This window comes from Labeo rohita, chromosome 17 (genome assembly GCF_022985175.1).
Source record: "Labeo rohita strain BAU-BD-2019 chromosome 17, IGBB_LRoh.1.0, whole genome shotgun sequence".
NCBI classification, from domain to species: domain Eukaryota; kingdom Metazoa; phylum Chordata; class Actinopteri; order Cypriniformes; family Cyprinidae; genus Labeo; species Labeo rohita.
This window is the reverse complement of record NC_066885.1, coordinates 29,276,950-29,300,970: the sequence shown is the minus strand read 5'-3', so window position 1 is coordinate 29,300,970 and position 24,021 is coordinate 29,276,950. Positions and strand designations below refer to the sequence as shown.

The window sequence follows — 24,021 nt, the reverse complement described above, 5'->3', positions numbered from 1 at the left end:
AGTATCAGTCACTCAGTATGCATATTTAATAATGTTAAAAAGGTTTAATATTTATGAATTAGATCATAAACTTGTCCATTTCGTTGGGAGTGCATTGGACTTGGTTGTGATAGCAACCATAAGAATGGTTGTGATAACTGTCATTTCGCCGTGTCGCGTGTGGTGTGGACACCCAAACTGCTTGTCGCGTCGGGTGTAGTTAGGGCACAGTGATGTTACAATTTTTTTAATGTAGTTAATTACGTCTTGTTTGTATCACACTTGAGGTTGTTTGTTGTTCTGCTCATAACTGGAGTCACTAATGGTGCAGACCAGAGCTATATGCTTTAAAAAGTGTGTTGAATGAGTATTAGGAAATTATTATCTTTGGCCAACAAAGTAACATTCCACCCTAGAAGTTCTCAATAAGCATTTGCTAGATGAGTTTTGGCAGGTCGTCTAAGACTGATTCTGTCAGGAGATCCCTAGATCAGTTACTTCATAATTAATTATCAATTTTTTCCCCCTTTTGGGCTAATTTGTTACAATGTTGTGGCCAAAAAGACTACAAAGTGGTGTGTAGTTATGATGATTATAAGAGGTCTTGATCTATTCTTGTTTCTTTTTGAAGGTCATGTCATGAAAGTCATGTTTCCAATTACTTGTACTATTTGAAGGTATTTGGTGTTGCACACCCAATATCTGACAGCAATGGATTACGCCTTTTATGCTAAATAAATCCTCAGAAAGGGTAAAACGATCAATCCCTCTGGGTTTTAACCAAAAAGCTGAGCATGAAGGCCCAGATACATTTTAACTCGGCTGTGTGAGGAACTTCAGCAGGAAACCACAGATGGGTAAGTGTCTCAGCGTCCCTGTTCTATACCTGGATTGATGACCGGACTGCTCATGTAGCATAAATGAGCTCTAAGTGGACTCATTTTTCATGCCATTCTGGATGAGAGTGTCAAAAGGAAATATAAGTCCCACTGCAGGTATGAGAGGGAAGCAGAACTCCTGAATGGAGTCAGGAGTGCTGCATTTGTGCTGACTTCAGAAAAAATAAGCAGATCATCCATCTGTTGTTAAATCGATCTGTACTGTGTAGGTGTGTTGGGTTGTCACTAATTATACCTGTGGATGAACTGGTTCTCTTCTAAGTACTGGCAGCCGCGGGCAATGTCTCTGGCGATGTTGAGAAGATCTACCATGGTTAGACTTGAAGGATGTTCCTGGGAAACAAAGAAAAAGAAGTACACTTTAGCAAAGTTTTGAGAAGAATACTTATTAATATACTTAATATAATTAAAATAATATACTTCAGTGCAAACAGATTGTATTGTCTTTGGAGACATAACAGTGAGTACAGTATTTTAACAACTGCAACAGCAACAACAACAACAACCAAATAAATAATCCAAAACAAAGTCACAAACTAATGAAAAATGAGTTAATGGGGTTTATGCAATATAAGACAATGTGCACATTCTGTGACTCTCTGTGTGTGTATTCTTACTAGTCTTGGTCTAGTTTCCCTGAGGAAGCTCTTGAGGTCCCCTCCAGCCATCAGTTCCAGTAGAATGAAGCGAGGCAGAGCTTGCAGACTCACCCCGATACACCGCACAATGTTTTGGTGACTAAACTTGCTGTCAGAGGAAAAGGACAAGATATTTGGTGTTTTTGCTGTATGTCCTCATAAATTAGCCTGTGAAATGATGTATCCTGTGTTTTTCATTTTTACCTGATTATAAGAGCTTCCATGAGAAAGTCCAGTTCATCCTGCTCAGAGCACACCTCAGGAAGCGTCTAATAAAATAATAATTTAATGATCAAATCTATAAATCCTATTTGTAAGATTATCATGTGACACGATATACATGTTTTGTAAAAGTGTTCATATCCCTTCAGGTTTTTTTTCACATTTTGTTATGTTGAGGCCTTATTTTAATTGCTTTAAATTGCTTTTTTCCCCACATCAATCTACACTCCATACACCATAATGACAAAGCACAAAACAGATTTTGCTAATTTATTTGAAAAAAAAAAAAAAAAAAAAAAAAAAAAAATCCCATTGCACAAGTATTCATACCCTTTTTTGGGACACTTGCAGTTTAGCTCAGGAGCATTCGTATCGCTTGTAGATGTCACTACACTTCAAGTGGAGTTAGGCTGTGGCAAATTATTGAGTATAATGTAGAAAGGCACACACCTCTCAGTAAAAGGTCTATCAGTTGAAAATGCAAATCAGACCAAAAACCCAGCCCTGAGTTCAAAAGAACTGCCTCCAGAGCTCCGAGACAGGATTGCATCAAGGCACAGATCTAGGGAGAATTTCAGAAAAAATTCTGCTGCATTGAATGTTCACAGATGTATGTAGCCTCCATTATCCATAATGGAAGACATTTGGAACAACAAGTACTCTTCCTAAAGCTGGCCTCCTGGCCAAACTGAGCAACTGATGGAGAAGCGTCTTGGTTAGACTGGTGACCAAGAAGCTCATTGTCACTCTAGCTCCATGATTATATATGCAGATGCGAGAAACTTACAGAAGGACAAACATCACTGCAACACTCCACCAATCCGATCTTTATGGTCAAAATCAATCCTCTTCTCAGTGAAGACACATGAAAACCCACTTGGAATGTGCAACAAAGCACCTTAAGGACTCTCACATTGTAAGAAACAAGATTCTTTACTCTGATGAACCTCAGTTCCAAGCATCATCTATGGAGGAAACCAGGCACTGCTCATCACCTGCAGAGTAGTATCCCAGCAGTAAAGTGTGGTGGTAGAATCCTTATGCTGTGGGGTTGTTTTTCAGTGGCAGGGGCTTGTTAGAGTATAAGCAAAGCTCAACACAGCAAAATAGCCTTATTGAAAACCTAGTCTAGAGCATTCAGAACCTCAGAATGGGCAGAAAGTTTACCTTCGAAGAGGACAATGACCCTAAGCACACAGCAAGTGTGGCTTATAGACAATTCAGTGAATGTACTTGAATGGCTCAGCCACAGCCTGGGGTTGAACCCAGTCGAACAGTTCTGGCGAAACCTGTCTGCCAGCCCCCATCCAACTTGACAGAGTTTGAGAGGTGGAGAAGTGAGGAGAAGAATGGCAGATAATTGCCAAATGCAGATGTGCAAAACTTGTCGCATCACACCCAAAAACACTTAAGGCTGTGAAGGTGCTTCAACTAAATATTGAGATAAAGGTATGAATGCTTATGCAATGTACTTATTTCAGTGTTTTATTTTCAATAAATGAGCAAAGTTGTCATAAATCTGTTCTGTGCTTTGTCATTTTGGTGTATGGAGTGTAGATTGATGTTGGGAAAAAGCAGTTTAAAGCAGTTTAACATACGGCTGTAACATAACAAAACATGAAAAAAAAAAAAAAAAAAAAAAAAAAAAAGGGGGTATGAATACTTTTGCAAGGCACTGTAGCCTAACAGACTGTTTATACTGTAAATGCAGATCTTACCTTTACAGCCACTTGCATTGGGCTGGGCTCCCCTGGTATCCCAACGGCTAGTCCTTCATAGACCTCTCCAAATGCCCCATGACCCAAACCTCTACAAACAAAACATACATTAAGAATATTGTTAATAACTGAATCACTCCATATATTTCACATACTACATTAGATGATTTACTTTCATTAACTGTATGAACATGCTAGTACTTTACACTTTTTCAGCCCAACTGAACTGCAGAGAATTAGTGATGCTTCTAACCTGGTGAGGGAGATGTTACGCCGTGGCACTTCCTTCAGGTCGTTGATGGAGGCGGTCTTCCCACCAAAGCAGTAGTTGGGATTGTAGTCAGTCATGATGGTAGACGCTCTCAGTTTACTCAGCTTACAGTCGGGACTCTGTAGCTCAAGCTGGATAGACTGGAGCTCGGTGTGTTTACGTCTGTACACTGGACGATAATCAGCACAGCATGATGTTTTCATAGTTTGCTACAAAACCGTTTGCATAATGGGATAGTTGGCATTGCCAATGTGACATTCAAATCCTGGAAATTAACTATCAAAACTGCTGTTGTTTGAGGCACTTTTGGACAAACTAAATGGGATGCTAATTTAATTTGTTTATTGCCAAATCACATTTAATATTAAAAAGCTATTTTCTATGTAATTTTAATTATTTTAGTTAACTGTAACAACCTTGGTGGCAATAACATTTTATTGCAAATTTGTGGATAACTACATGAGAAAAACATCTACAAACAGTTTTCACAAACAGGCATGCAAGTCCAAGTTTGGTGGGCTTGACCCAGGCAGTAAACACATTAGTGCAGTGTGTGGAAGTGATTTATTCATAAAGTGGTAATTGACAAGGCTTGTCAGAGCCCAGTTAACAGCCCATTTATCACACATCTATTCAATTTATCACTTTGAGACTGCTACTACTGTGTAGATGGACAGATGATGTGTTAGGTGTCATGGTGCAGTGTGTATGTGTGTGTGTGTGTATCTGTGTGTCAACCTGTAGCTAATGCATTGAGCAAACAAGATGCCAAACACAAGACATGAATCCTCATTTTGAATCTCAACAGCCCAGTTGAATGATTATATTGTTTCTTTAAAAGCACATTCAGTAGTTTTGAGCATTCAATAGTTACCTCATTATAAAAAATAAATAAATAAATAAATAAAAGTACAATCCAGGGTTTTCTACAGAATGCTGTTTTCATAGTGGGGCAGCTCCCATCCACCCTGAGAATTACTTTTGCAAACATATTTTTATATTTAATAAATAATAAATAAATAAATAAATAGACACTTTGGTCATGAAATAAAGTACATTTTAAAATTTCGACAGTGGCATCAATATCGTTTTGGCATGAAGCTACATCCACACTCATAGGTGTCACTACACTGTCCAAGTCCACAGTCATACTGGCCAGTGAAACATAAAGTATGCAATACATTTATCATATACTTTCCTATGATTTGCAAGTGTGGGTTTATCTTCTACGTTTCTAATACCCAAAAAGTAGCAAAAAGCTTCCCCGAAAGACTTTGCTGTAGAAATATGTTTAGGCTGGCCTCTGAGACTCTGTGAAACTATGCTCATAAAAAGGATTTGACATGGTCTACTTACTGATCATAACACCAGAAACGGCCAACAGTAATGCAGCGATGAGCGCGGAGGTCCCCACAGACAGACCCAGTACCAAAGGCGGCTGGACTGGCACCGTAGACACCACTACACAAACACACCAACAAATATACAGTGCACATGAGTCAGGCAGAGGTCAGCTGAGCTTTTTTACATTAAGCTCGGGACCATTTTTTATGTGTTCATGTCAGATGCATCATGCCCATTCAAACAGAAGAGACACATGAGGATTTTAACCTAGGTGCCGTTGAATGATGAAAAAAATCCACTTAGATTCTGTGTTACTATTATGGAGAAATTTTGTCTTTTTTTCTGATTAAACAATGTATAAATAAGAACAAGAATGCCCTTTTCCGTCTCCCAAAAACCATATACTTCAGACAAGCAGTACAGAGTAGCTAATCATGGTTCACAGCTCTGAGATAAGCTAAAGGCTACTGGTTATATTAAAAAGATTTAATGTAATATAAGCTTGGATTAAGACAGTTTAAACCTAGTGATTAGCAGAAAGTTCAAAAGCTATGAGAAAAATCTTTATCTGATGCAATTTATTTCTTATTTTTCTTGCCTATTTCTTGAAAACCTGTCAAAGTGTTTACGCATTTGAAGCTTTTTTAAAGAGCTTTCAAATGTTGATATTAGCATACAATTAGCATGAACCCATGGGCATTAACTCAGTTATTGACTTAAATACTTATGAAGTTGAAAAAGCACTGGAGAACAGAGGGAATTTCAATCAATTTGCATATGAACAGATGTGCAAAAGATTCTGAATTAATGGAACAGTAGCTAACAGAGGTGTGCAACAGTGGAGAGTGTTCTTATCTTTTCCTTTTTTTTTTTTTTGATAACAGGCTGGCAAACAGAACTACAGTTGACAGTGATGACCTCTGCCAGAGAGACTGTAAATGGTAGAGAACTGAACTGGGCTTTACAGATATGAGTGCCACTCTTGAGAACGAACTTTGTCATTGTGAGAACACTCTTCCCAGACATTCATTTGACCATTTTATGAGACAGCCGTTCATCTAATGGTGGTGAAGTGTGTTATGAACGAACTAACCGGTAGAGTTGATGCAGGACACTCCGTCTGGGGCCAGTGAGAGCTCTTCATCACAGTAGCACACCGTGCCCTCAGAGGTCTCGTGGCAATCTCCTGACTCGCAGTGACTGCAGTTCTGCACTGGGTTGATAATAACTTCACCGTCGCCTTCCATGCCTGGAAATGACATTACCATATCATACTTATGGGATGGTGAAGTGCAGTAGGAAAGCTTGAGGGCTTATATTCAGAAGTTTGCTGGCTTGAGCCCTACAGGGAGTGAGTTCACCATTGTGCCCTTAAGCAACCAGGAGGATTGTCCCTATAATATGGGTCCTGCATTTTTCTTTTTGGAATTGATTGATCATAGACCTCCATTGATCAGAGCTTATGCACTTCACTTTTTTAAGTGAAAAAAAGTTTAATCATCTCAAAAAACTGAGGTGCATAAGCTCAAATCAGTGATGCATATGAATTTGAATTGCATCCAAAAAGAAATATAAAACATGTCGTAAATGAAAGAAAACAAGTCTATAAAAGGATTGATTTCAATATTTATCTATTTATCTATTTATTTATTTATTTTAGTGCTGTCAAACAATTATCGCATCCAGAATAATTGTTTTTGTTTACACAATATATGTGTGCACTGTGTACAGAAAATATATATATATATATATATACAGAGAGAGAGAGAGAGAGAGAGAGTGAGGTGTACATGTATTTACATGTATATAGCAATATTAATTTATTTTATATTGTATATAAATACATTTTTATTACATTAACATAACATTTTTCTTAAATATATACATGCATGTGTGTATATTTATATATACATAAGAAATATACACAGTACACACACATATATTATGTAAACATTTTTTTATTTTATTTTTGGAAGCGATTAATCACGATTAATTGTTTGACAGCACTTCTTTCTTTCTTTCTTTCTTTCTTTCTTTCTTTTTCTTTCTTTCTTTTAATGAAGTTGTTATTGCCCGTGTGAGCAAAGTCAGTAAGTTTTTTTTTTTTTTTTTTGCAATGCGATAACATTAACTAGCATTTTCTGCACAAAGAAAATCATCTCCAGGTCATAATGACCAGAACTCAACATGAGGGTTAAAGGTGTCATATCAGTCATAGTCTCACTGTGAATTGATTTTTATTTCTGGGCCCACGGCTTCTAAATCATACCATTGATAGGTAGAATTTGTTATTTATTCACCAGTGAATGCTCTGGTGAAGTAGTTTATAGTTCTGAGATTTACAGAATAATTTCATAGTACGTATTACATTTTCATAGTACATTTATCTTCCTCATAATACGACTTCCTCGAGAAGTAAAACTGCCCTATTATTACAGAAGACTGAAGCAAAAGATTTTTGAGAAACTTTTGTAATAAGCCTTTGGCTTAGAAAACTTCTTGATCCAATCGTATTTCCAATGTAGAAGATGCTTTTTATCACTTGCAGTCCTGGAAGCACCATTGTGTTGAACACCTTGCTCTAAGGCACAATGGTGCCTGTAAGAACCGTATATGATTTGGGTCACCCTCAACTTTAGGTACAAACTTCAACTAACTATAGAGATACAGTATACCACTAATAGTCCATTACCATCTAGACATCTGTTTTCCAAGACATTTGATATTGGCACCTTAATAATTTATCACAAATTAATTTATATGCTCCCATTAAACTTTCCACAAAAATGTGAAATTGGTTCTTGAAAAAAATAAAGACCCATAATTTCAGTGGTGTTAAAAGTCAGGTGTTGACCCCAGTTGTCCTAATTTGTGTACTTCCAGTATGCACTGAAAGTACTGTATGTATTTCATTAGTGCTGGACAAATTTAATTCAGAGTAAATACTGTAGGCAGACACTATGTCTGTTTTGAAATGTCACCACATTTAAGTGTGAGTGCTAGCAGCAAGCTAAATGTATTATTTTACAATTCATTAATGTTTAACTGTTAGGTTCATTTTTAAAAAAAAAAAAAAAAAAAATGCTATAGCTATAGTTTTGGCCCAATATCTCTTGCCATTATTCCACAACTGAGAAACCCCAACTAATACGACCCCTCTTTTTAACGCAAGGCATTGTGTGCAATGTCAGCACAAAAGCGTGCAAGATGCATTCTTTAAAAATGCATATTATTATCAATTTATTATCATTTGGGACAGCATGAATTATATAGTATAGACATTATGCATACTTGGATTCACCAGAAATGTAATTATACAGTACTCTGTACTTGTATACAATGGACTTGATGCAATTACAATTAATGTATGTACAGTTTTATGCAAAAGTTTGGGAACCACTTGCAGGATCTGTGAAAATGTGAATAATTGTAACAAAATAAGAGAGATCACACAACATTTTTATTAAAAAAATGTATTATTATTATTTAGTACTGTCCTGGGTAAGATATTTTACATAAAATATGTATACATATAGTTCACAAGACCAAAAAATAGCTGAGATTATTAAAATAACCCCCTTCAAAAGTTTTGGTTCTTAATACTGTGTGTGGTTACACAGTATTTTTTTTCATTGTTGTTGTTTTGTGATGGTTGTTCATGAGTCCCTTGTTTGAACCGAACAGTAAAACTGAGCATTGTTCTTCAGAAAAATCCAGCAGTAACCGTATTGGTTTTGAGATCCATCTTTTCACACTGAGGACTCAAACACAACTGTTAAAAAAGGTTTAATCACTCACTGATGCTCTAGAATGAAACACAATGCATTAAGAGCCGGGGGGTGAAAACTTTTGAACAGGATAAAGATGTCCAATTTTTCCTTAATTTTTTTCCCATTTAGCACTGCCCTTCAGAAGCAACAGAAGATACTTGCATGTTTCCGGAACACAAATTAGGTACAATTTACCTTGATCTTTAAATTCAAAAAGTTTTCACCCTCTCCCCTCTTAATGCATCATGTTTCCTTCTGGAGGATCAGTGAATGTTTGAATCCTTTTAATAGTTGTGTTTGAGTCAATTATCCTCAGTGTAAAAAGATGAATCTCAAAACTATACAGTCACTGCTGAAAAGAGTTAAAATATGCAAAAGATGTTGGAAAACTGAAGAATCTGCAAGACCTGGAGAATTTTTTTGAAGAACAGTGCTCAGTTTAACTGTTCAGAACAAAAAAAGGGACTCATGAACAACCATCGCAAAACAACAAAAACAGTCGTAGATCATCCAGGTAACCACATACAGTACCAAGAATTCTCAAACTTTTGCAGGGGGTTATTTTAAGAATTTCAGCAGAACATGCATTTTGTATGATCTCTCAGATTTTCACAGATTCTGCAAAAGGGTTCCCAAACTTTAACATAAAACTATGTACTATTCTAAACCATTGTGCAATATGTAAGTAGTGTATTCCAATCAGAAAAAAAAAAAAAAATAAATGGAATGTTGGACATTTCATGCACTCAACTTAATGTAGCTGAATGGAAGGAACTATCAAACTCTGATGCTGGATGGCAGAATAACCATTTAAAATACATACACTAGATTATAGGGGACGCAGATTATAGGGGTGCACTTTGACTGCACCTTACTGTACTACTATATGGATCCATTCAGATTCACTATCTGACCACTGCATAAATCACCTTTAGCCAGCATTCATTATAAAAAACACTCATGCTTTTAAGCCAAATGTACGCCATCTCAAATACCGGCATCTGGACGCAAGTCACTATTCTCTGCATCATTAGCGCTGTTTGTAACTTACTGTTTGAATGATTTCATATTTAACTGGAGTTTACCGTTTTAAAATTCTATGATCTCAAAAACCTGCTTAATATGCTGATTCGAGGGCCCGGTCTCATAAAACTGCGTATTACTAACACGATTTTCTGTTTCTATTTGGCGTGCTATTCATACACTGAAATTGACTTTGGCGTGCATGATATGCATGTGCTTGACGTGCATATAATACAGTTTTCGTGTACCTATTATACGCATCTACCCCACGCCTAACATAGAACGACTCCGCTTGCATTCATTCACATGATCGGTCGATATGACAGGCAACCCCTCCTGGTACTGTGATTTATATAGTGTCATTTCTAATGATGCTTTGACTGAGTATCGGCAACATGTTAGAAGTGCCGGTGTTGTGTCCAATTCTGACCCCCGCCTGATTCTTACCCCCCTAGTATTGGTAGGTTTAGGGTTAGGTGTGAGGGAGGGGTTAGGGTTAGGGGTGGGGTTAGGATTAGGCAATCAGGTAGCGATTTCAATGAGAGGGGCTAGTAATTTGGCAGGGGTCGAAAATGGGCACAACTTGCATACCGGTGCATACCGGCCCACTTCAAGCACTGAGGGGACGTAGTATAAGTGCACAGTGTATAGTACATCATATGGGACATAACTAAAGAATCATCATTGTGCTACCTTTGAGTGGCTCCAGGTACATTTCGCCGTCAGGATTTATGAATGATGTTCCATCATCTCCATCCTTTCTGGGATCATTATCGTGCCAGGCACTGCCCCCTACGGCCATGGAGGAGAAAAGCAGTAACAAAATGTAACAAAACAAAACAAAAAAAATGAAGATATATAATATAAACAGTGCTAAAATTGTCTAACCTCTGTATCCTCCACCTCCTCCACCAGCCGTGCAGGCCCCTCCTCCACCTCCAAAACCTCCTCGAGTTTTCCAGCCGATGACTTGACAGGGGTCCCCACCCTGACCTCCCAAAATGAGTGGTCTACCACCTTGAGGAACTGGGGCAGTGTCATTCCAGCCTCCACCACCGCCTGAAATCCACAGAGCCACACAGATCATAAAAATGACATTATAAGATATTTATGCCTCACTTGTGTGGCTAATTCATTTCACAACGGGTGACAGTATAACTTTTTTCTTTATCTCCATTCTCCAACAGATCTAAGTATGCAGAGTGGCACAGCGGTTTCTCCAGAGAAAATAGTGTCCTATGAACATCCCTGTTCTTAAAGCAGGTCAGCGCAGTTGCTTAGCATGAAAATGTTCAAATAAAAATGTGGCAAATTATTTCAGACGTCAAAGCCATCCCATTTTGCTAACGCTCTAATGGTTTCTCAGCAGCACATGCTTTGCACGAAAAAACAACAACACAAAAACACTCTGACCATTCAAAGTTTTGAATACAGAAGATTTTTAGTAACAATCTCCAAAAAGGGGAGGAAGTTTGGAAGGACTGATGGATTGATCATTGCTAGATGACTGCTAGGGTGTTCTGGATGCCTTTTTTTGTTTAGTGTGGTTGCTAGATGATTTTCTGGACATTTCCAAATGATGGTTATATGTTGAATACAATTACGAGTCCAGGTTTTGTGCAGTAAATAGAGCACAATGGGGGAGATGGCTTTTTAAAAAAGTGCCGCTGACAAGAGCTATACTGGGTGCTCAGCAGGACACTACCAGAGCACCCACAGCACATGAAGAAACTTGATGCACAGGCACGGATGTGACTTGAATTGCTTAGACTTGAAAGCAGAGCACACTTTTATTATTGTACTGTTGTTATCATTCTTCAATCAGTTAGCAAAAAAAAGATTACAAGTGCATGACTTTTTTTGTTGAAGAAATGTCAAGAATATCCAAGATCCAATATTCTAAGACTAATTTGCTGCCTCAATCTTATTCGGGCACTGCTACAAGGAATTTGAAGAAACCACCTCAAAAATCATATTCAATTTCAGACTGGATAAAAGACTATTTTGAAGCCTAACAGAAAAGAAAATTATTATGTTTATGTCCAGGGAGAAAAAAAATCCTGGGGGGGCAGCATTTATTTATTTTTTCTTATATCAATCAAAGCTGATATGCTGGTAATCAAAAACTCTGCCCTTTGCTATTGTGAGTTGTTTACCAGAAAGAGTAACACACACTAGTTTAGTAACACTAACATTTGACTCACTGATTTATAATACAGACCATCTGTAATTTACAAAACTGTTGAGGTTACCTGCAACACCTGATTTTCCATTGCGGCCAGGGATGCTGGGATCTTTGTCCATCACTTCTTCGGGGGTTTCTGATTGGCTGCTGTAGCCACGGCCTCCACCTCCAGCAGCAATGAGAAGTGGAATGTGAACTCCATTCAACACCTGTACCCAAAGGAAACAGATAATGTAAAACTAGATTTTAACAGTGTACATTGTCAGTGAAATGTGAGGTGCCCACGTAAACTCATGCCATGATGCTACTGTGGGGATGCTACTATGCAGTTGCTAAATCACTTTACTAAGTGGTTTATACTGTACTGGCACATTTCCAATCTGTATTTATGGCTAGAGTCATTCTTTCTGTGTATGGCTTTGAGGAATTTCTGACCAATCATATTGGTAAAATGGAACCTGGTTTGAATATTTTACAAGGACAGCAACTCAAAATGAAGAGAATAATATAAACCACACAAACAAAGTTCTTCAAATATAGCAGAATTTCAATAGAATGTGATGTTTGCATGTGACTACCTTGTTGAAAAAAATCAAAAAATCAATAAATAATCAAAAATTATGAAGTCCACTTCCAAAACAAAGATTCACATATAATGTACTCGTAAAAAAATTATGTTTTTTGAGGAAAACATTTCAGCATTTTTCTCTATATAATGGACTGATATGGTGCCCTGATTTTGAACATCCAAAATGCAGTTTAAATGCAGCTTCAAACGATCCCAGCCGAGGAAGAAGGGTCTTATCTAGCCCCTCTAGGTTATTAAAAATAAATAAATAAATACAATTTAAATACTTTTTAATCTCAAATACTCGTCTTGCCTTTCTCTCCATGAACTCTGTGTATTCTGACTCAAGACAGTTAGGGTATGTCGAAAAACTCCAATCATATTTTCTCCCTCAACTTCAAAAATCATTTCAAAATCATCCTACATCACTGCAGAAGTACCGACCCAGTCTTTGCAAGGTGATCATGCAAAGAAGATCAAACACCCTTAACAAAAAAAGGTAAAACAGCGATATAGGATGATTTCGAAGTTGAGGGAGAAAATATGATTGGAGTTTTTCGACATACCCTAACTGTCATGAACTGGAACAAAAACAGTCCACGCAGTGTAAGACAAGACAAGCATTTGGCATTAACCAATCGTTACGCTATAAGACCCTTCTTTCTTGGCTGGGATCGTTTACAACTGCATTTGGGATCATTTGAAGCCGCATTTAAACTGCATTTTGTTTTTCTCAAAAAACACAATTTCTTTATGACTGAAGAAAGAAAGACATAAACATCTTGGATGACAAGGGGGTGAGTAAAGTATTTGTAAATTGTTGTTCTGGAAGTGGACTTCTCCTTTAACATTATGAGGTGATATCTGACACCTTAAAGTGATTTACAGGGGCATTTTTAACATTTGTAATTGCATTTTTCTAATTTTATTAAAAGTATGTCATCTTTTTGTCAAATAAAAAAAAAAATAAATAATAATAATAATAATAATAATAATATATATATATAAAGAGCTCAGATGCAAAACCAGCTAAAAGCCATCTTGGTCAAAAAAGAGTTTGTTTTTTAAAATTTCTAATTAAAACAGCAGAATTTACCAATCATATGAAATCAGTATTAGCAAAATTAATTTGTATTACAGAGGTGGCACAGAGGAACAAAAATGGCTTGTAGGTGTATTTTCAGATGTTTAACGAGGTTTAGAGGTGGCATGGGTGCAATTAAATTCATAATGTTGAGATCGATGTTTTAAATCTAAAGTTTTGGATACAGAAATATTAAATGATTTAAATAACTGAAATTATACTTTAAAAATGAAACTAAAACTGCCAGTAGGTGGCAGCAAGTCACTTGATTTTATCACTGAATAATTCATTCAATTGATTTGTTCGAACGACTAATTCATTCATTCAAAGGAAATGCCTGTCTTTATGAATAAGTAATTATGAATCATTAACTCACTAGATTCATTTAAAACGCACGTTCATTCGTAAACGAAACACCACTGTGTTTGCTTTTAGAGATGTGCAGCTGCTCAGCTGTGACTTTGAAAATATTTTTGATGAAATCAGATAATAGTGTTATAGTCAATGTAGACAATGTAAATCAATTAATATAAACTTCTTGTTTAATAAACTGTTGTATTAAATCAGTATCACATTTGCAAACTCCCATAACAATCATTAAAAGCTGTCACTTTACATTATAATCAACGAAGCTCTCACAGTGAATCTCTTATTTACATAGTGTTGATACTTTGTTATAATAAGAGGGTTCGTACACTTGCAGAACTCGGCCTCATGATTTGAGGTAATTCATTCACTTCTTTTAAACAAAAGAAGATAATTTGAAGAATGTTTATGACAGCCATTTATGACAGCCATAAACAACTTTTTTTTTTTCCCCTCCCCATACTATGGAAGTCAGTGGCAACCAACAACTGTTTGGTCAGAAACATTCTTTAAAATTCTGATGACAGAATTTTCATTTTTGGGTGAACTATCCCAGTAGAAGCACACATATATTCAAATGTATAAACGTTGGAAATATCCAAATTAATACGCATTTTATGCTGTATCACCTTGAAGACATAGGTGCCTCCTCCTCCTCCACCACCTCCTCCCTTGAGCTGGGTCTTGTTGATGGAGGGTCCTTGTTGTTCCCTGCAGATCCGGTCCAAAGAGGACACCATCTAGGAAAAAAAAAACAACAAAAAAAAAACTCATATGTGATCCTTTCATGCTTTACTAGATGCTAATCATACTCTTTTTTACGTTTTTGAAACCATAGCACAGGGATATATTGGTAGAAAGCATTACTCACATTAGGGCAAGCATCCTCTCCTTCCTGTCCCACAAGAATATACAGCAGCTCATCCTTCTGTAACAAAAAGTCTCCGGTCATGTACACCCCATGTGACTTGTGAACCGCCTGGACACTGCGACCACCAGCTGCTCCATATGCCGTGATCCTAAACCCAAGACAAATAAGCAGTCATTCAGCAGCTGCTTTCATCCAAATTGACTTATAGTGTACTTATTACAGGGACAATTCTCTTTGAGTGACCAGGGGTTAAGTGCTTTGCTCATAGACACAATGGCGATGGTTCTTCACACAATTCTTACGGGGATCAAGCTGACAATCTTTTAATTTTAATCCTGACTTTTGGTAGTTACACCATCATGGAACCAGGGATGACATGAAAGCTTTGTTCCTAAACCTAGTATGCTAACCTGCAGTTTACTACCTACATAAGTGGCATCCTGAGATGGAATCTCATAAATGACAGGCTACACATACAACTCCACTTGTGCTATTAGATTTTGATATTTTGATATTAGCATGTTGCTAAGTTAACAACCATTTTTGTTTGTTTGTTTGTTTAGCTTTACTCGTTAAAACGACATAGCACATTCAAATTGTGTAAAACAGTCAATTTTAATTACCATACTTTCCAGAAAATTTGCAGTTTATACAATAATGACTATAAACTGCAAATTTGCATTGAGAAAGAAAGAAAGAAAGAAAGAAAGAAAGAAAGGATATGTTGCACCATTTTAAAGTCTAAAAAAATTAAATGTTTACAAAACACAGTACAAAGGTATTTTAGCTTCCCTCACTGTACAACAGATCCTTTAAATATAACTGCATTCAAAATAGAACAGGAATGAAAAATATAAACATAAAACAAACTGTTTTGGCTTTCATTCTAAACAACATTATAAATTGCAATTCCAAAAATCAAGTCTAAAAATGCAGTATAAAAATATACCTTGCCTCACGTACCTCTCAAATTCTGTATACATTTGAATATGTGTGCTTTGCACGTTTTGTGTGCTTGAAGTTAAAAGCACTAAAAAGTAACATATTATTAAAAATATGGTAGATCAAAGTATTATATTACTGGTATTTTTCAGTATTTAATAAACTATATTTGTAGTCAATGTTTCTCACTACTGCATCAGCCGTCTTGGATGAATTGTTTGAACTCATTTTTTTAAATTTATTTATATATTTTTTTCCCCCCAGAGAAGCTACTTACAATGCCGTCTCAGTATTTGGCTAAATGAGGTATTGCAGCAGACAGCTTAATATTACCTTTTGAAACATTTGCGTCAGGAGCATGTCTTAAAATGCCATCTAGGTAGGCAGCTCAGGAAAAAAAATGTGTTTTCTTTACAGATTTTGCTAAGTGAATGTCATTATCAGTCTGGGTACAACTGAAATGTGTTTTCTCATTCCCCCTGGTTCACGGACAACAATTACCTGAATGACCTGACGGGTTTAATAACAGACAGCAATTGTGCTGAAGAAGAATGTTTTCCCATTTCATGGTCGAAAAAGTAACTACTGAACTCCTTGAGGATCAACAGTATGATATTTTTGCTTGTGGTGGTCAGGACATTATGTGTGTGTGTGTGTGTGTGTTTGCACACCTGTATTTCCTTGTCTCTGGGACCCGCCACATCTGGATGCCCTTGAATGGTCCCTTAGTGCCCACAGTGACATTGACATTGGTGTTGCGGTAAGAGTTACTGCACTGAGTCGGCGTTGGACCATCTTGTCCTGTTGCCCCACAGGTGTGGAAGATCCACTTGACAGCTGAAAATACAGACAAATGCCGACACATACAGCAAATGTACTATTGGCTTTGTAAAATAAGAATACTTCTTATAAGAGAGAGACAGAGAGAGAGAGAGAGAGAGAGAGAGAGAGAGAGAGAGAGAGAAAAATCAACACTATTGTTTTGGTGTAAAGCTTGGACAAAAGAAGTCTGTACTCTTTTAGAAGGTGAAGATAGAAAAACATGTGATGTGTTTGGCTGGCTGGGCTGTCAGCAAACCAGACAATTTATGATTTTTCTCTTCTTAGCTGGAAACCTATAGAATGTCTTGCACAGACCTGAATAGCACCACATGAAGAGTTCGTTCATTGCTAAATGTCAAATGCACTTATTCATAAGAGGAATAAGGTTCTGATGAAGTTTACTTCACTAATACTGACAGCCTTCCGATGAGATATATACTAGGCTCACACCCAACAGATTCTAAAGGTTAAAGTGTATTACAGGTATGTTGCACCACATTTCATTTTTTCTGACATTTGTATTTGTTACAGCAGACACTGAAGGCTAATCTATATCATCTTCATGTGCTATGTAACCAAAGCTTTAAAAATCCAAAAAGGTTATGTAAAATGAATCCATATGAATTGAGAAATTTAGTCCAATTTAACACTCTATTGCAATTTTATAGTCTTGTGAGGAAATGCAATCACTTTATGTGATGAACAGATTTAATTTATAGGCTTTTATTCTTATATAAACACTCATACATTGAGTATGAAGCACATTGAAGCTTCTGTGCACTTGTGTGTTACACAAAAAACAATGAGGTTTGGACCAATTCATGATGATTGCACAAACTTTCTGTGTAAAAATTAAATCGGTTTATCATGCAAGTTGGATTAAGTATGGATTTGTTGCACAACACCTTTTAATCTTTTTGGACGCTTTAAGTCTTGGTTACTTGACTTTCAGTAGACAGACACCACTGAGGATTCATTAAAAATATCTTAATTGGTGTACTGAAGATTAACCTTAACCTTAAATGTTATGGGTTTGAAATGATATTAGGTTGAGTAAATCATGACATATTTTTCATTTTGGAGTGAATTATCCCTTTAAATGAAAACTTAATGTGATGTTTTCTGACAGTTTATTAGATGTTAAAACAATTAGTAGCCATGTCAGCTGCAGTTAAAATGGAGGGTGGTATTCACAGTTTATATAAATAGAGTGCTTTTTTAATCCAATTAAGTAGAACATAAGTACATCTTTATATGTAATTTCATAATTACTTTATTATCTTTGATGGTTAAACTGTACTGCCAGATGTAATGACAAGCAATTATGGTAGAAATACACTTTAATGCCATTTCTATTAAATTTGCCATGTGTGTGTGTGTAAACAAAATTATTTAAAGGTGTCTTTTTCACAAGGGTAGATTGGGGGTTGAAACCAATCAAATGGCAGCAAATCCAGTTTTGAAATGAGATACCAGAACAGAGAAGGATCAAGGTTAGTAATACAAAGTCTCTTAGGTGTAAAAATATCCCCTGTCAGAATAGACCTCTTTCCATGCTATGATGTTGTTCTAGTCTAGTCTGCAAATAAAACATGAGAATAAAAGTTTATTTCCTTGCCAGGAACCTACAGAGATCTGTAATTAGATCTGAAGATAAAGGAAGGTTTGAGTTGTAAGAGAGGTTTGCGCCAGACAAATATCACCAATTATGGTCTTATACAGCTTCCTTTTATTAGAGTTTTTGAAGGTTTGATTGGTGGAAATGGCTGAGTCATCGGAAGCTGAGCGGCGGTACTCAGTGCATCATGAGGTTAGCGGCCCGTCTCTTTTTTCTCATCAGAAGAAGCAATCACGCAGACAAAGTCAGAGGAAGTAATCAAGGAGACAAAGGCCGAGGGAGCTGATCTGACAGAAGAACACGCTCCCTCTCTCCACAGCGCTGAAGATTTGAGTCAGCGTACGGCAAACTCCCCCATTCAACTGGGCTTTACATGCCAAAATGAGATGCCATGGTGGCAAAGGGAGAAATCGATAGTGGAGGATGGACGGCGAGAAGGCAGGAACAGAGGAGAGATGGTAAAATTAGAGATAGCAGGAGGGTAAGCGGAGGCATGACAGAAATTTTCAATAGTTGCACTATTTATCAAACACATCAAAATATTTTCAAAGCTTTATCAATTATCCATGAGTAAATCAAGGGGAGATTGATGTGCAGCTTTATTTCCCATTGAGTTTAAAGAAAACAACTGTCGGGAATAGAACTTCAGAAAGCTTTATTACAGTGTGTGTCTGAAGGAAAGTGCTTGTGTTTAATTATTAACTGTCTCGAACAGTTGTGGTTTTGAACCGCTCAGAAATGTCAGGTTAAAACTAGAATGGGTGGTATGACCAAGATATATTATGACATACTTATTTTTTTGCTGAAAATCCAAGAAAAAACAAACAAAAAGGTGTGCATGGAATAAGTAACCATGCAGTAATGTCCAGTCCATGCTTATAGTTTCATTCGCATTTAAAGGGGTCATCGGATGCCCATTTTCCCAAGTTGATATGATTCTTTTGGATCTTCATGAAAAGTCTATAACATGCTTGGTTAAAATTTCTCAACAGTAGTGTATAAAACACCATGTTTACCTTGCCAAAATCAGCTCTGAAAAAAAAAAAAAAGTTAATGAGCTCTGCTCGCCCTGCCCCTCTCTTCTCTCTGTGGAGTGTCGAGCCTGTTTACTTTAGCCGCATTTAGCCGCGTTTAGCCGCTAAACTTGCTAACTAGCACGTTATTACGAAAGGCGATTGCAAAACTCATAACTCACTTTCATAAAATACAAAACTTCTGCTGTAAGTGAAGCTGGATCACGAATGATTTGCGCGAACATCTTCAGCAGCTCAGATGTCGGGAGTAAATGACGACTTCTATGTTCATTATTACATCCTCAATCGCTTAGGAGCTGAAGTGAACTTGAAGTGTGCATCTGAAAAGTCCCCTGTTTGATGTGGTCATAAAGATGTTCTGCAGCTAAATAAAAACTTGTTCTCAAGAAAAAGAGACAGAAGCAACAGTTGTGTGTGGGGTGGCCAACCCTAGCTCCGGCCATGCATTAAAGGTTAAGTGCGGAATTCCTTGTATGGGCACTTCTCCCAGGAGAACGTGCGCGCACATATTGACAAGAGTGAGAGCAAGAGCGCGCCCATCGTTGTTCTTCAGAAATATTTTGGTTTACAAATTGTGTTGTTTCATCAGTTAGTCGTGTTAACACTCGGCTAACTTAGCCACCATTATTGTTTTGTTAAGTGTTTGAAGTTTAGCTGCTAAACTTTAGCTGTGGGCACAATTTGTTTGCATAAGTGTTACACATAAGATTTTTATGTCATTATTTTAAGAACGGATTGGAGCACTATATAATTGTTTTATGCTTTCACAACAATTGCTACTCAAAACCAGCCCAATCCTATTTCAAGGAGGGTCCGTGTTAAAAATTGCGTTCCAGGGTGTAAAATACATGCTTTTGTCAGGGTTTCCCTGGTAAATTCACATTTCAGGAGCTAAATATTACGTTATTGGGGTCACTTCAACCCGCGACTTGGCAACACAGATGGTAGCGCTCCCTAATATGCTAAAGTAATCCTCTCTGTACCAATCACAACAGGTTTGGCCAGCTGACCAATCAGAGCAGAGCAGAGCAGAGCAAATGACTCTATGTATAAATGTATATTCTGAGAAAATTACAATGTTTTCTAAACATAGATGCACTTAAACCTGTTGTAGGGGACTCCAACACAATATTAGGACTCTAATTAACATTACATGATGATGATGATAATATGATGCTGGATGCATTGTTTTGTGATTTTTGTTTCAAGGGGTTGTTGGGTAAATAACAGAACTTTTGCAAACATAAAAAAATAAAACGTTTCTTAATTTAAAGCAAAAACTCAAACATTTGTTTTCTAAGGACTGAATCTTCCTCCTTTTGCTCTGTCAGAAACTGCAGAGAAGATCTGGACAGTGTTTTTTGACCATTCACAGCTGAACTCCACCAGAGAACGCCCTGTGTGAGTGAGGCTTGCTAATGAGTCTTGATGAATAGCAGATTAGCTGCTCGTTCAGATTTATTAAGGCTGAAATGGCGTGGGAGTCATTTCACAAACTCTCAAGCTCACCATATTGATAAATGGCTATGCTCCAATGAGCATGAACATAAGAGGAACACCTGTATATGATATGAGCAAGCAAATCAGTCTTTCTAATGCTGATGGCATTTGGTAGGACATTTTCAAAGGTCATGTGCTAGACGGTTGATTTTTAAAAACGATTTGTGCATGTTCAATAGACAATCATGCTAATGTGAAGCAATGTTTTACAATACAGCCCTCACGAGTGATTCCGTTCATTTGAAAGCATAAATGTGAAATTTCAACTGGATATAGTGACAGATTATGTTGTAGGCTGTTTTCACAGTTGGTTTGATTACAGAATGGAATCCACAAACACATTTAAGAGATTGAAAGAATGCAATCTCTTGTTGAATGCAATTTATTTGAGACCATCAACTACGAGAAATTCATTATACTCCAATACATTTGATCAAATCTCATCAATAGAACTTCACTTCCATGATTTAGTATAGATTATGACATGAATTGTGCCCCACACTTCTTCAGGCACTTTCTCCAGTTCCCTGGTTTGCACCCAAGTTTTAAAAACCACATTTTCAACAACTAAATCACCCAATCTCTGATGTCATACTGACTCAGATGTGCACCAAAAGCTGTATTGTGAAAGCATCCTTAGATGTTATAACTGGCCTTTCAACACTGTTTGATTTGAAAAAAAATTCTGCAGCGACAGTCCAGTAGATGGCACACTTTCTTTTCTCTGCAGTGCACTTCCATGAGCGAGAGAAGGAGAAAGACGGTATCTGAGCCTCTGTTCATAAGCATTCATCCTCTATATCCATTAGAAGTCCAACATATTTGGTGTACTCAAGCATTTCAACAATTTCAGTGTGCTCAGAAGGAATTACGTGGTCTGGACTTTGAATTAGGTGCTCTGATGTTTGCAGCACATAACTCCTAACTTACTGTGAAAACAAAGATTCCAGAGTCTTTATAAAGCTTGGTGCTACTGTTGTTGGAATTGGGAGTGTTGTTTAGATCTGGCATCTGTGTTATCAAAATATGTATTTAGCATTATTTGAGAAATTAATTTGTGTCTGCTTTAATTAGCATTATCCCAAGAACAGTAGACCAAGACCTAGGTTGTTGTATTTTTGACACATTTTCTACTTTTTATTTATGTTTTTCTTTATATGTTGATTTTCAGTGTAGGTTTAAATAAATAAATGATACTAATATTAATAAAAGCAAGAACCATATAATCAATCTCATCATCATCATCTAATTTGTTTATATATGTACATTTTCAATTATGTTTCAAATTTGGTTTTATTTTTCACCCCGCATGATTAACATAGTATGATGTATCATTAGAGGAATTAACTAGTTAGTCACGTCTGTTTCCCAAAACCATAGTAGCACAGTCGCTTTTAAACCACGCTGATTATGGGACTGTTGTTAATGACATCACTTGCAGGTGGTGAAGCAATAACTTCTGTTAATTAATTATTCCGAGAATGCAATTAAATGCCAAATTATTATAGTTCATTCACATGAACAACAAAAACCAATTCATTTTTTATCTAACTGGTGTACACTTTACTCTTGTATACATGTGGTTAATTTCTCCACAATGCCATTTCTTTGAGGCACTGTTGTAATTTAACGACTACTTCACTATGTTTTACTTTATTTGATGCTTTACATTTCAATCAGACACCTGTTTCTTGACTGGTTGGGTAGGCACAAGATACTAGCTTAAGACAAACCATTGAACAATGACTGAAATTTCGTTTGTTTTAGTGCTCGTCAAGTCAAGTCACCTTTATACAACAACCTAGGTCTCGGTCTATTGTTCTTGGGATAATGCTAATTAAAGCAGAAACAAATTAGTTCCTCAAATAATGCTAAATACATATTTTGATAACACAGATGCCAGATCTAAACAACACTTCCAACAACAGTAGCACCAAGCTTTATAAGGACTCTGGAATCTTTGTTTTCACAGTAAGTTAAGAGTTATGCGCTGCAAACATCAGAGCACCTAATTCAAAGTCCAGACCATGTAATTCCTTCTGAGCACACTGAAATTGTTGAAATGCTTGAGTACACCAAATATGTTGGCTCATGTACTGTATCACTTCAATACAACAAGAAGAAAAACTGGTTTGCACCAAACTTCAGACTTGTAATCACATTGGGGCAAATTTCAGTCAGAACAAGCTAGATAAAAGTTAGAAACAACTGAGAAAAGACAAACAGCTGAAGCACATGAAAGTAGCTTAAACTCACATTCTGTAGGTTCTTCAGGCCTTTCATAGAGTGCTGTAGTGGTCTTGATGCTCTCACTGCTTGGTGTGAACAGCACTTGCGTGGGGCTTGTGGGAGCCACCGGAGGAAATTCTCCATTGGCTGAAGATGAGAGAAAAGACACAATACATTGTTGCAGTCCAACTATACTCCTGTAGCCAGAGAAAACATTGAGGCATTGTTAAAGCACAGTTTCTGTAAGCCTACAGATAATAGCTGTATTTTGGCTCAATAAAAAGTATGCATAATACATTTCATGACAATACCCATTCTCTAAAGCTTGTAATGATATCCACATCTTTGTCTTGAGAACTGTTTGAATATACGAGACATGCACTGAAATGGCTCAACTGTTTGCATATATGTTAATGATATGCTAATAAGATTGCTTGCTGACGATGTAGGAGTCTCAAATGGGTGAACACTTGACCTCAAAATCTTGATATACTTGATATTACTCAACAGGGAAAATTCTATGTCACTTAGTCACTACTTAAAAATGCACATGCAGCAATGAACAAAAAATTATATATACAAATAAAATATAACCTTTAGTGATACTTGCTAATACATCAAGCATTTATAGCCATCTATCATTTTTACTTTCATTGGCAAAAGCTATTACTGGGGTCATGCCTCATCTAAGCCTTTGCATTTCATGAGGATTTTTCTGTTGCTTTCGCTCTTTGACTGGATTTGACATTTCCATCACCTCCCCTCATGCGATTTTCATGGGGTAATATTTTATGGACAGGTCCTCTTGGTGCTTAAACATGCAGAATAGTGAGCAGTTGGGGTGAAAAAAATGTATTATCTATATAATTTTATACCAATTATATTGTCCAGTTCTTGTTTCTGATTTGCTGATGTGTTGATTGCACAGCTATGAAGTA

The 24,021-nt window shown here is 36.8% G+C and overlaps 1 protein-coding gene across 2 annotated transcripts in view; it reads right to left on the bottom strand.

The window, feature by feature from the left end:
- alk (ALK receptor tyrosine kinase) overlaps positions 1-24,021 on the bottom strand; it is a 457,480-nt gene that overhangs the window by 17,568 nt on the left and 415,891 nt on the right. For both annotated transcript variants that reach the window (XM_051134137.1, XM_051134139.1), the window contains exons 11-24: positions 23,111-23,230; positions 16,552-16,717; positions 14,939-15,086; positions 14,697-14,807; positions 12,117-12,258; positions 10,753-10,923; positions 10,558-10,656; positions 6,165-6,320; positions 5,084-5,188; positions 3,710-3,896; positions 3,457-3,547; positions 1,721-1,785; positions 1,496-1,625; positions 1,114-1,211 (exon numbers count right to left, since the gene is read on the bottom strand). In XM_051134137.1, coding sequence (XP_050990094.1) covers positions 1,114-1,211; positions 1,496-1,625; positions 1,721-1,785; positions 3,457-3,547; positions 3,710-3,896; positions 5,084-5,188; positions 6,165-6,320; positions 10,558-10,656; positions 10,753-10,923; positions 12,117-12,258; positions 14,697-14,807; positions 14,939-15,086; positions 16,552-16,717; positions 23,111-23,230 — 1,789 coding nt within the window. The remainder of the gene's footprint in view (positions 1-1,113; positions 1,212-1,495; positions 1,626-1,720; positions 1,786-3,456; positions 3,548-3,709; positions 3,897-5,083; positions 5,189-6,164; positions 6,321-10,557; positions 10,657-10,752; positions 10,924-12,116; positions 12,259-14,696; positions 14,808-14,938; positions 15,087-16,551; positions 16,718-23,110; positions 23,231-24,021) is intronic.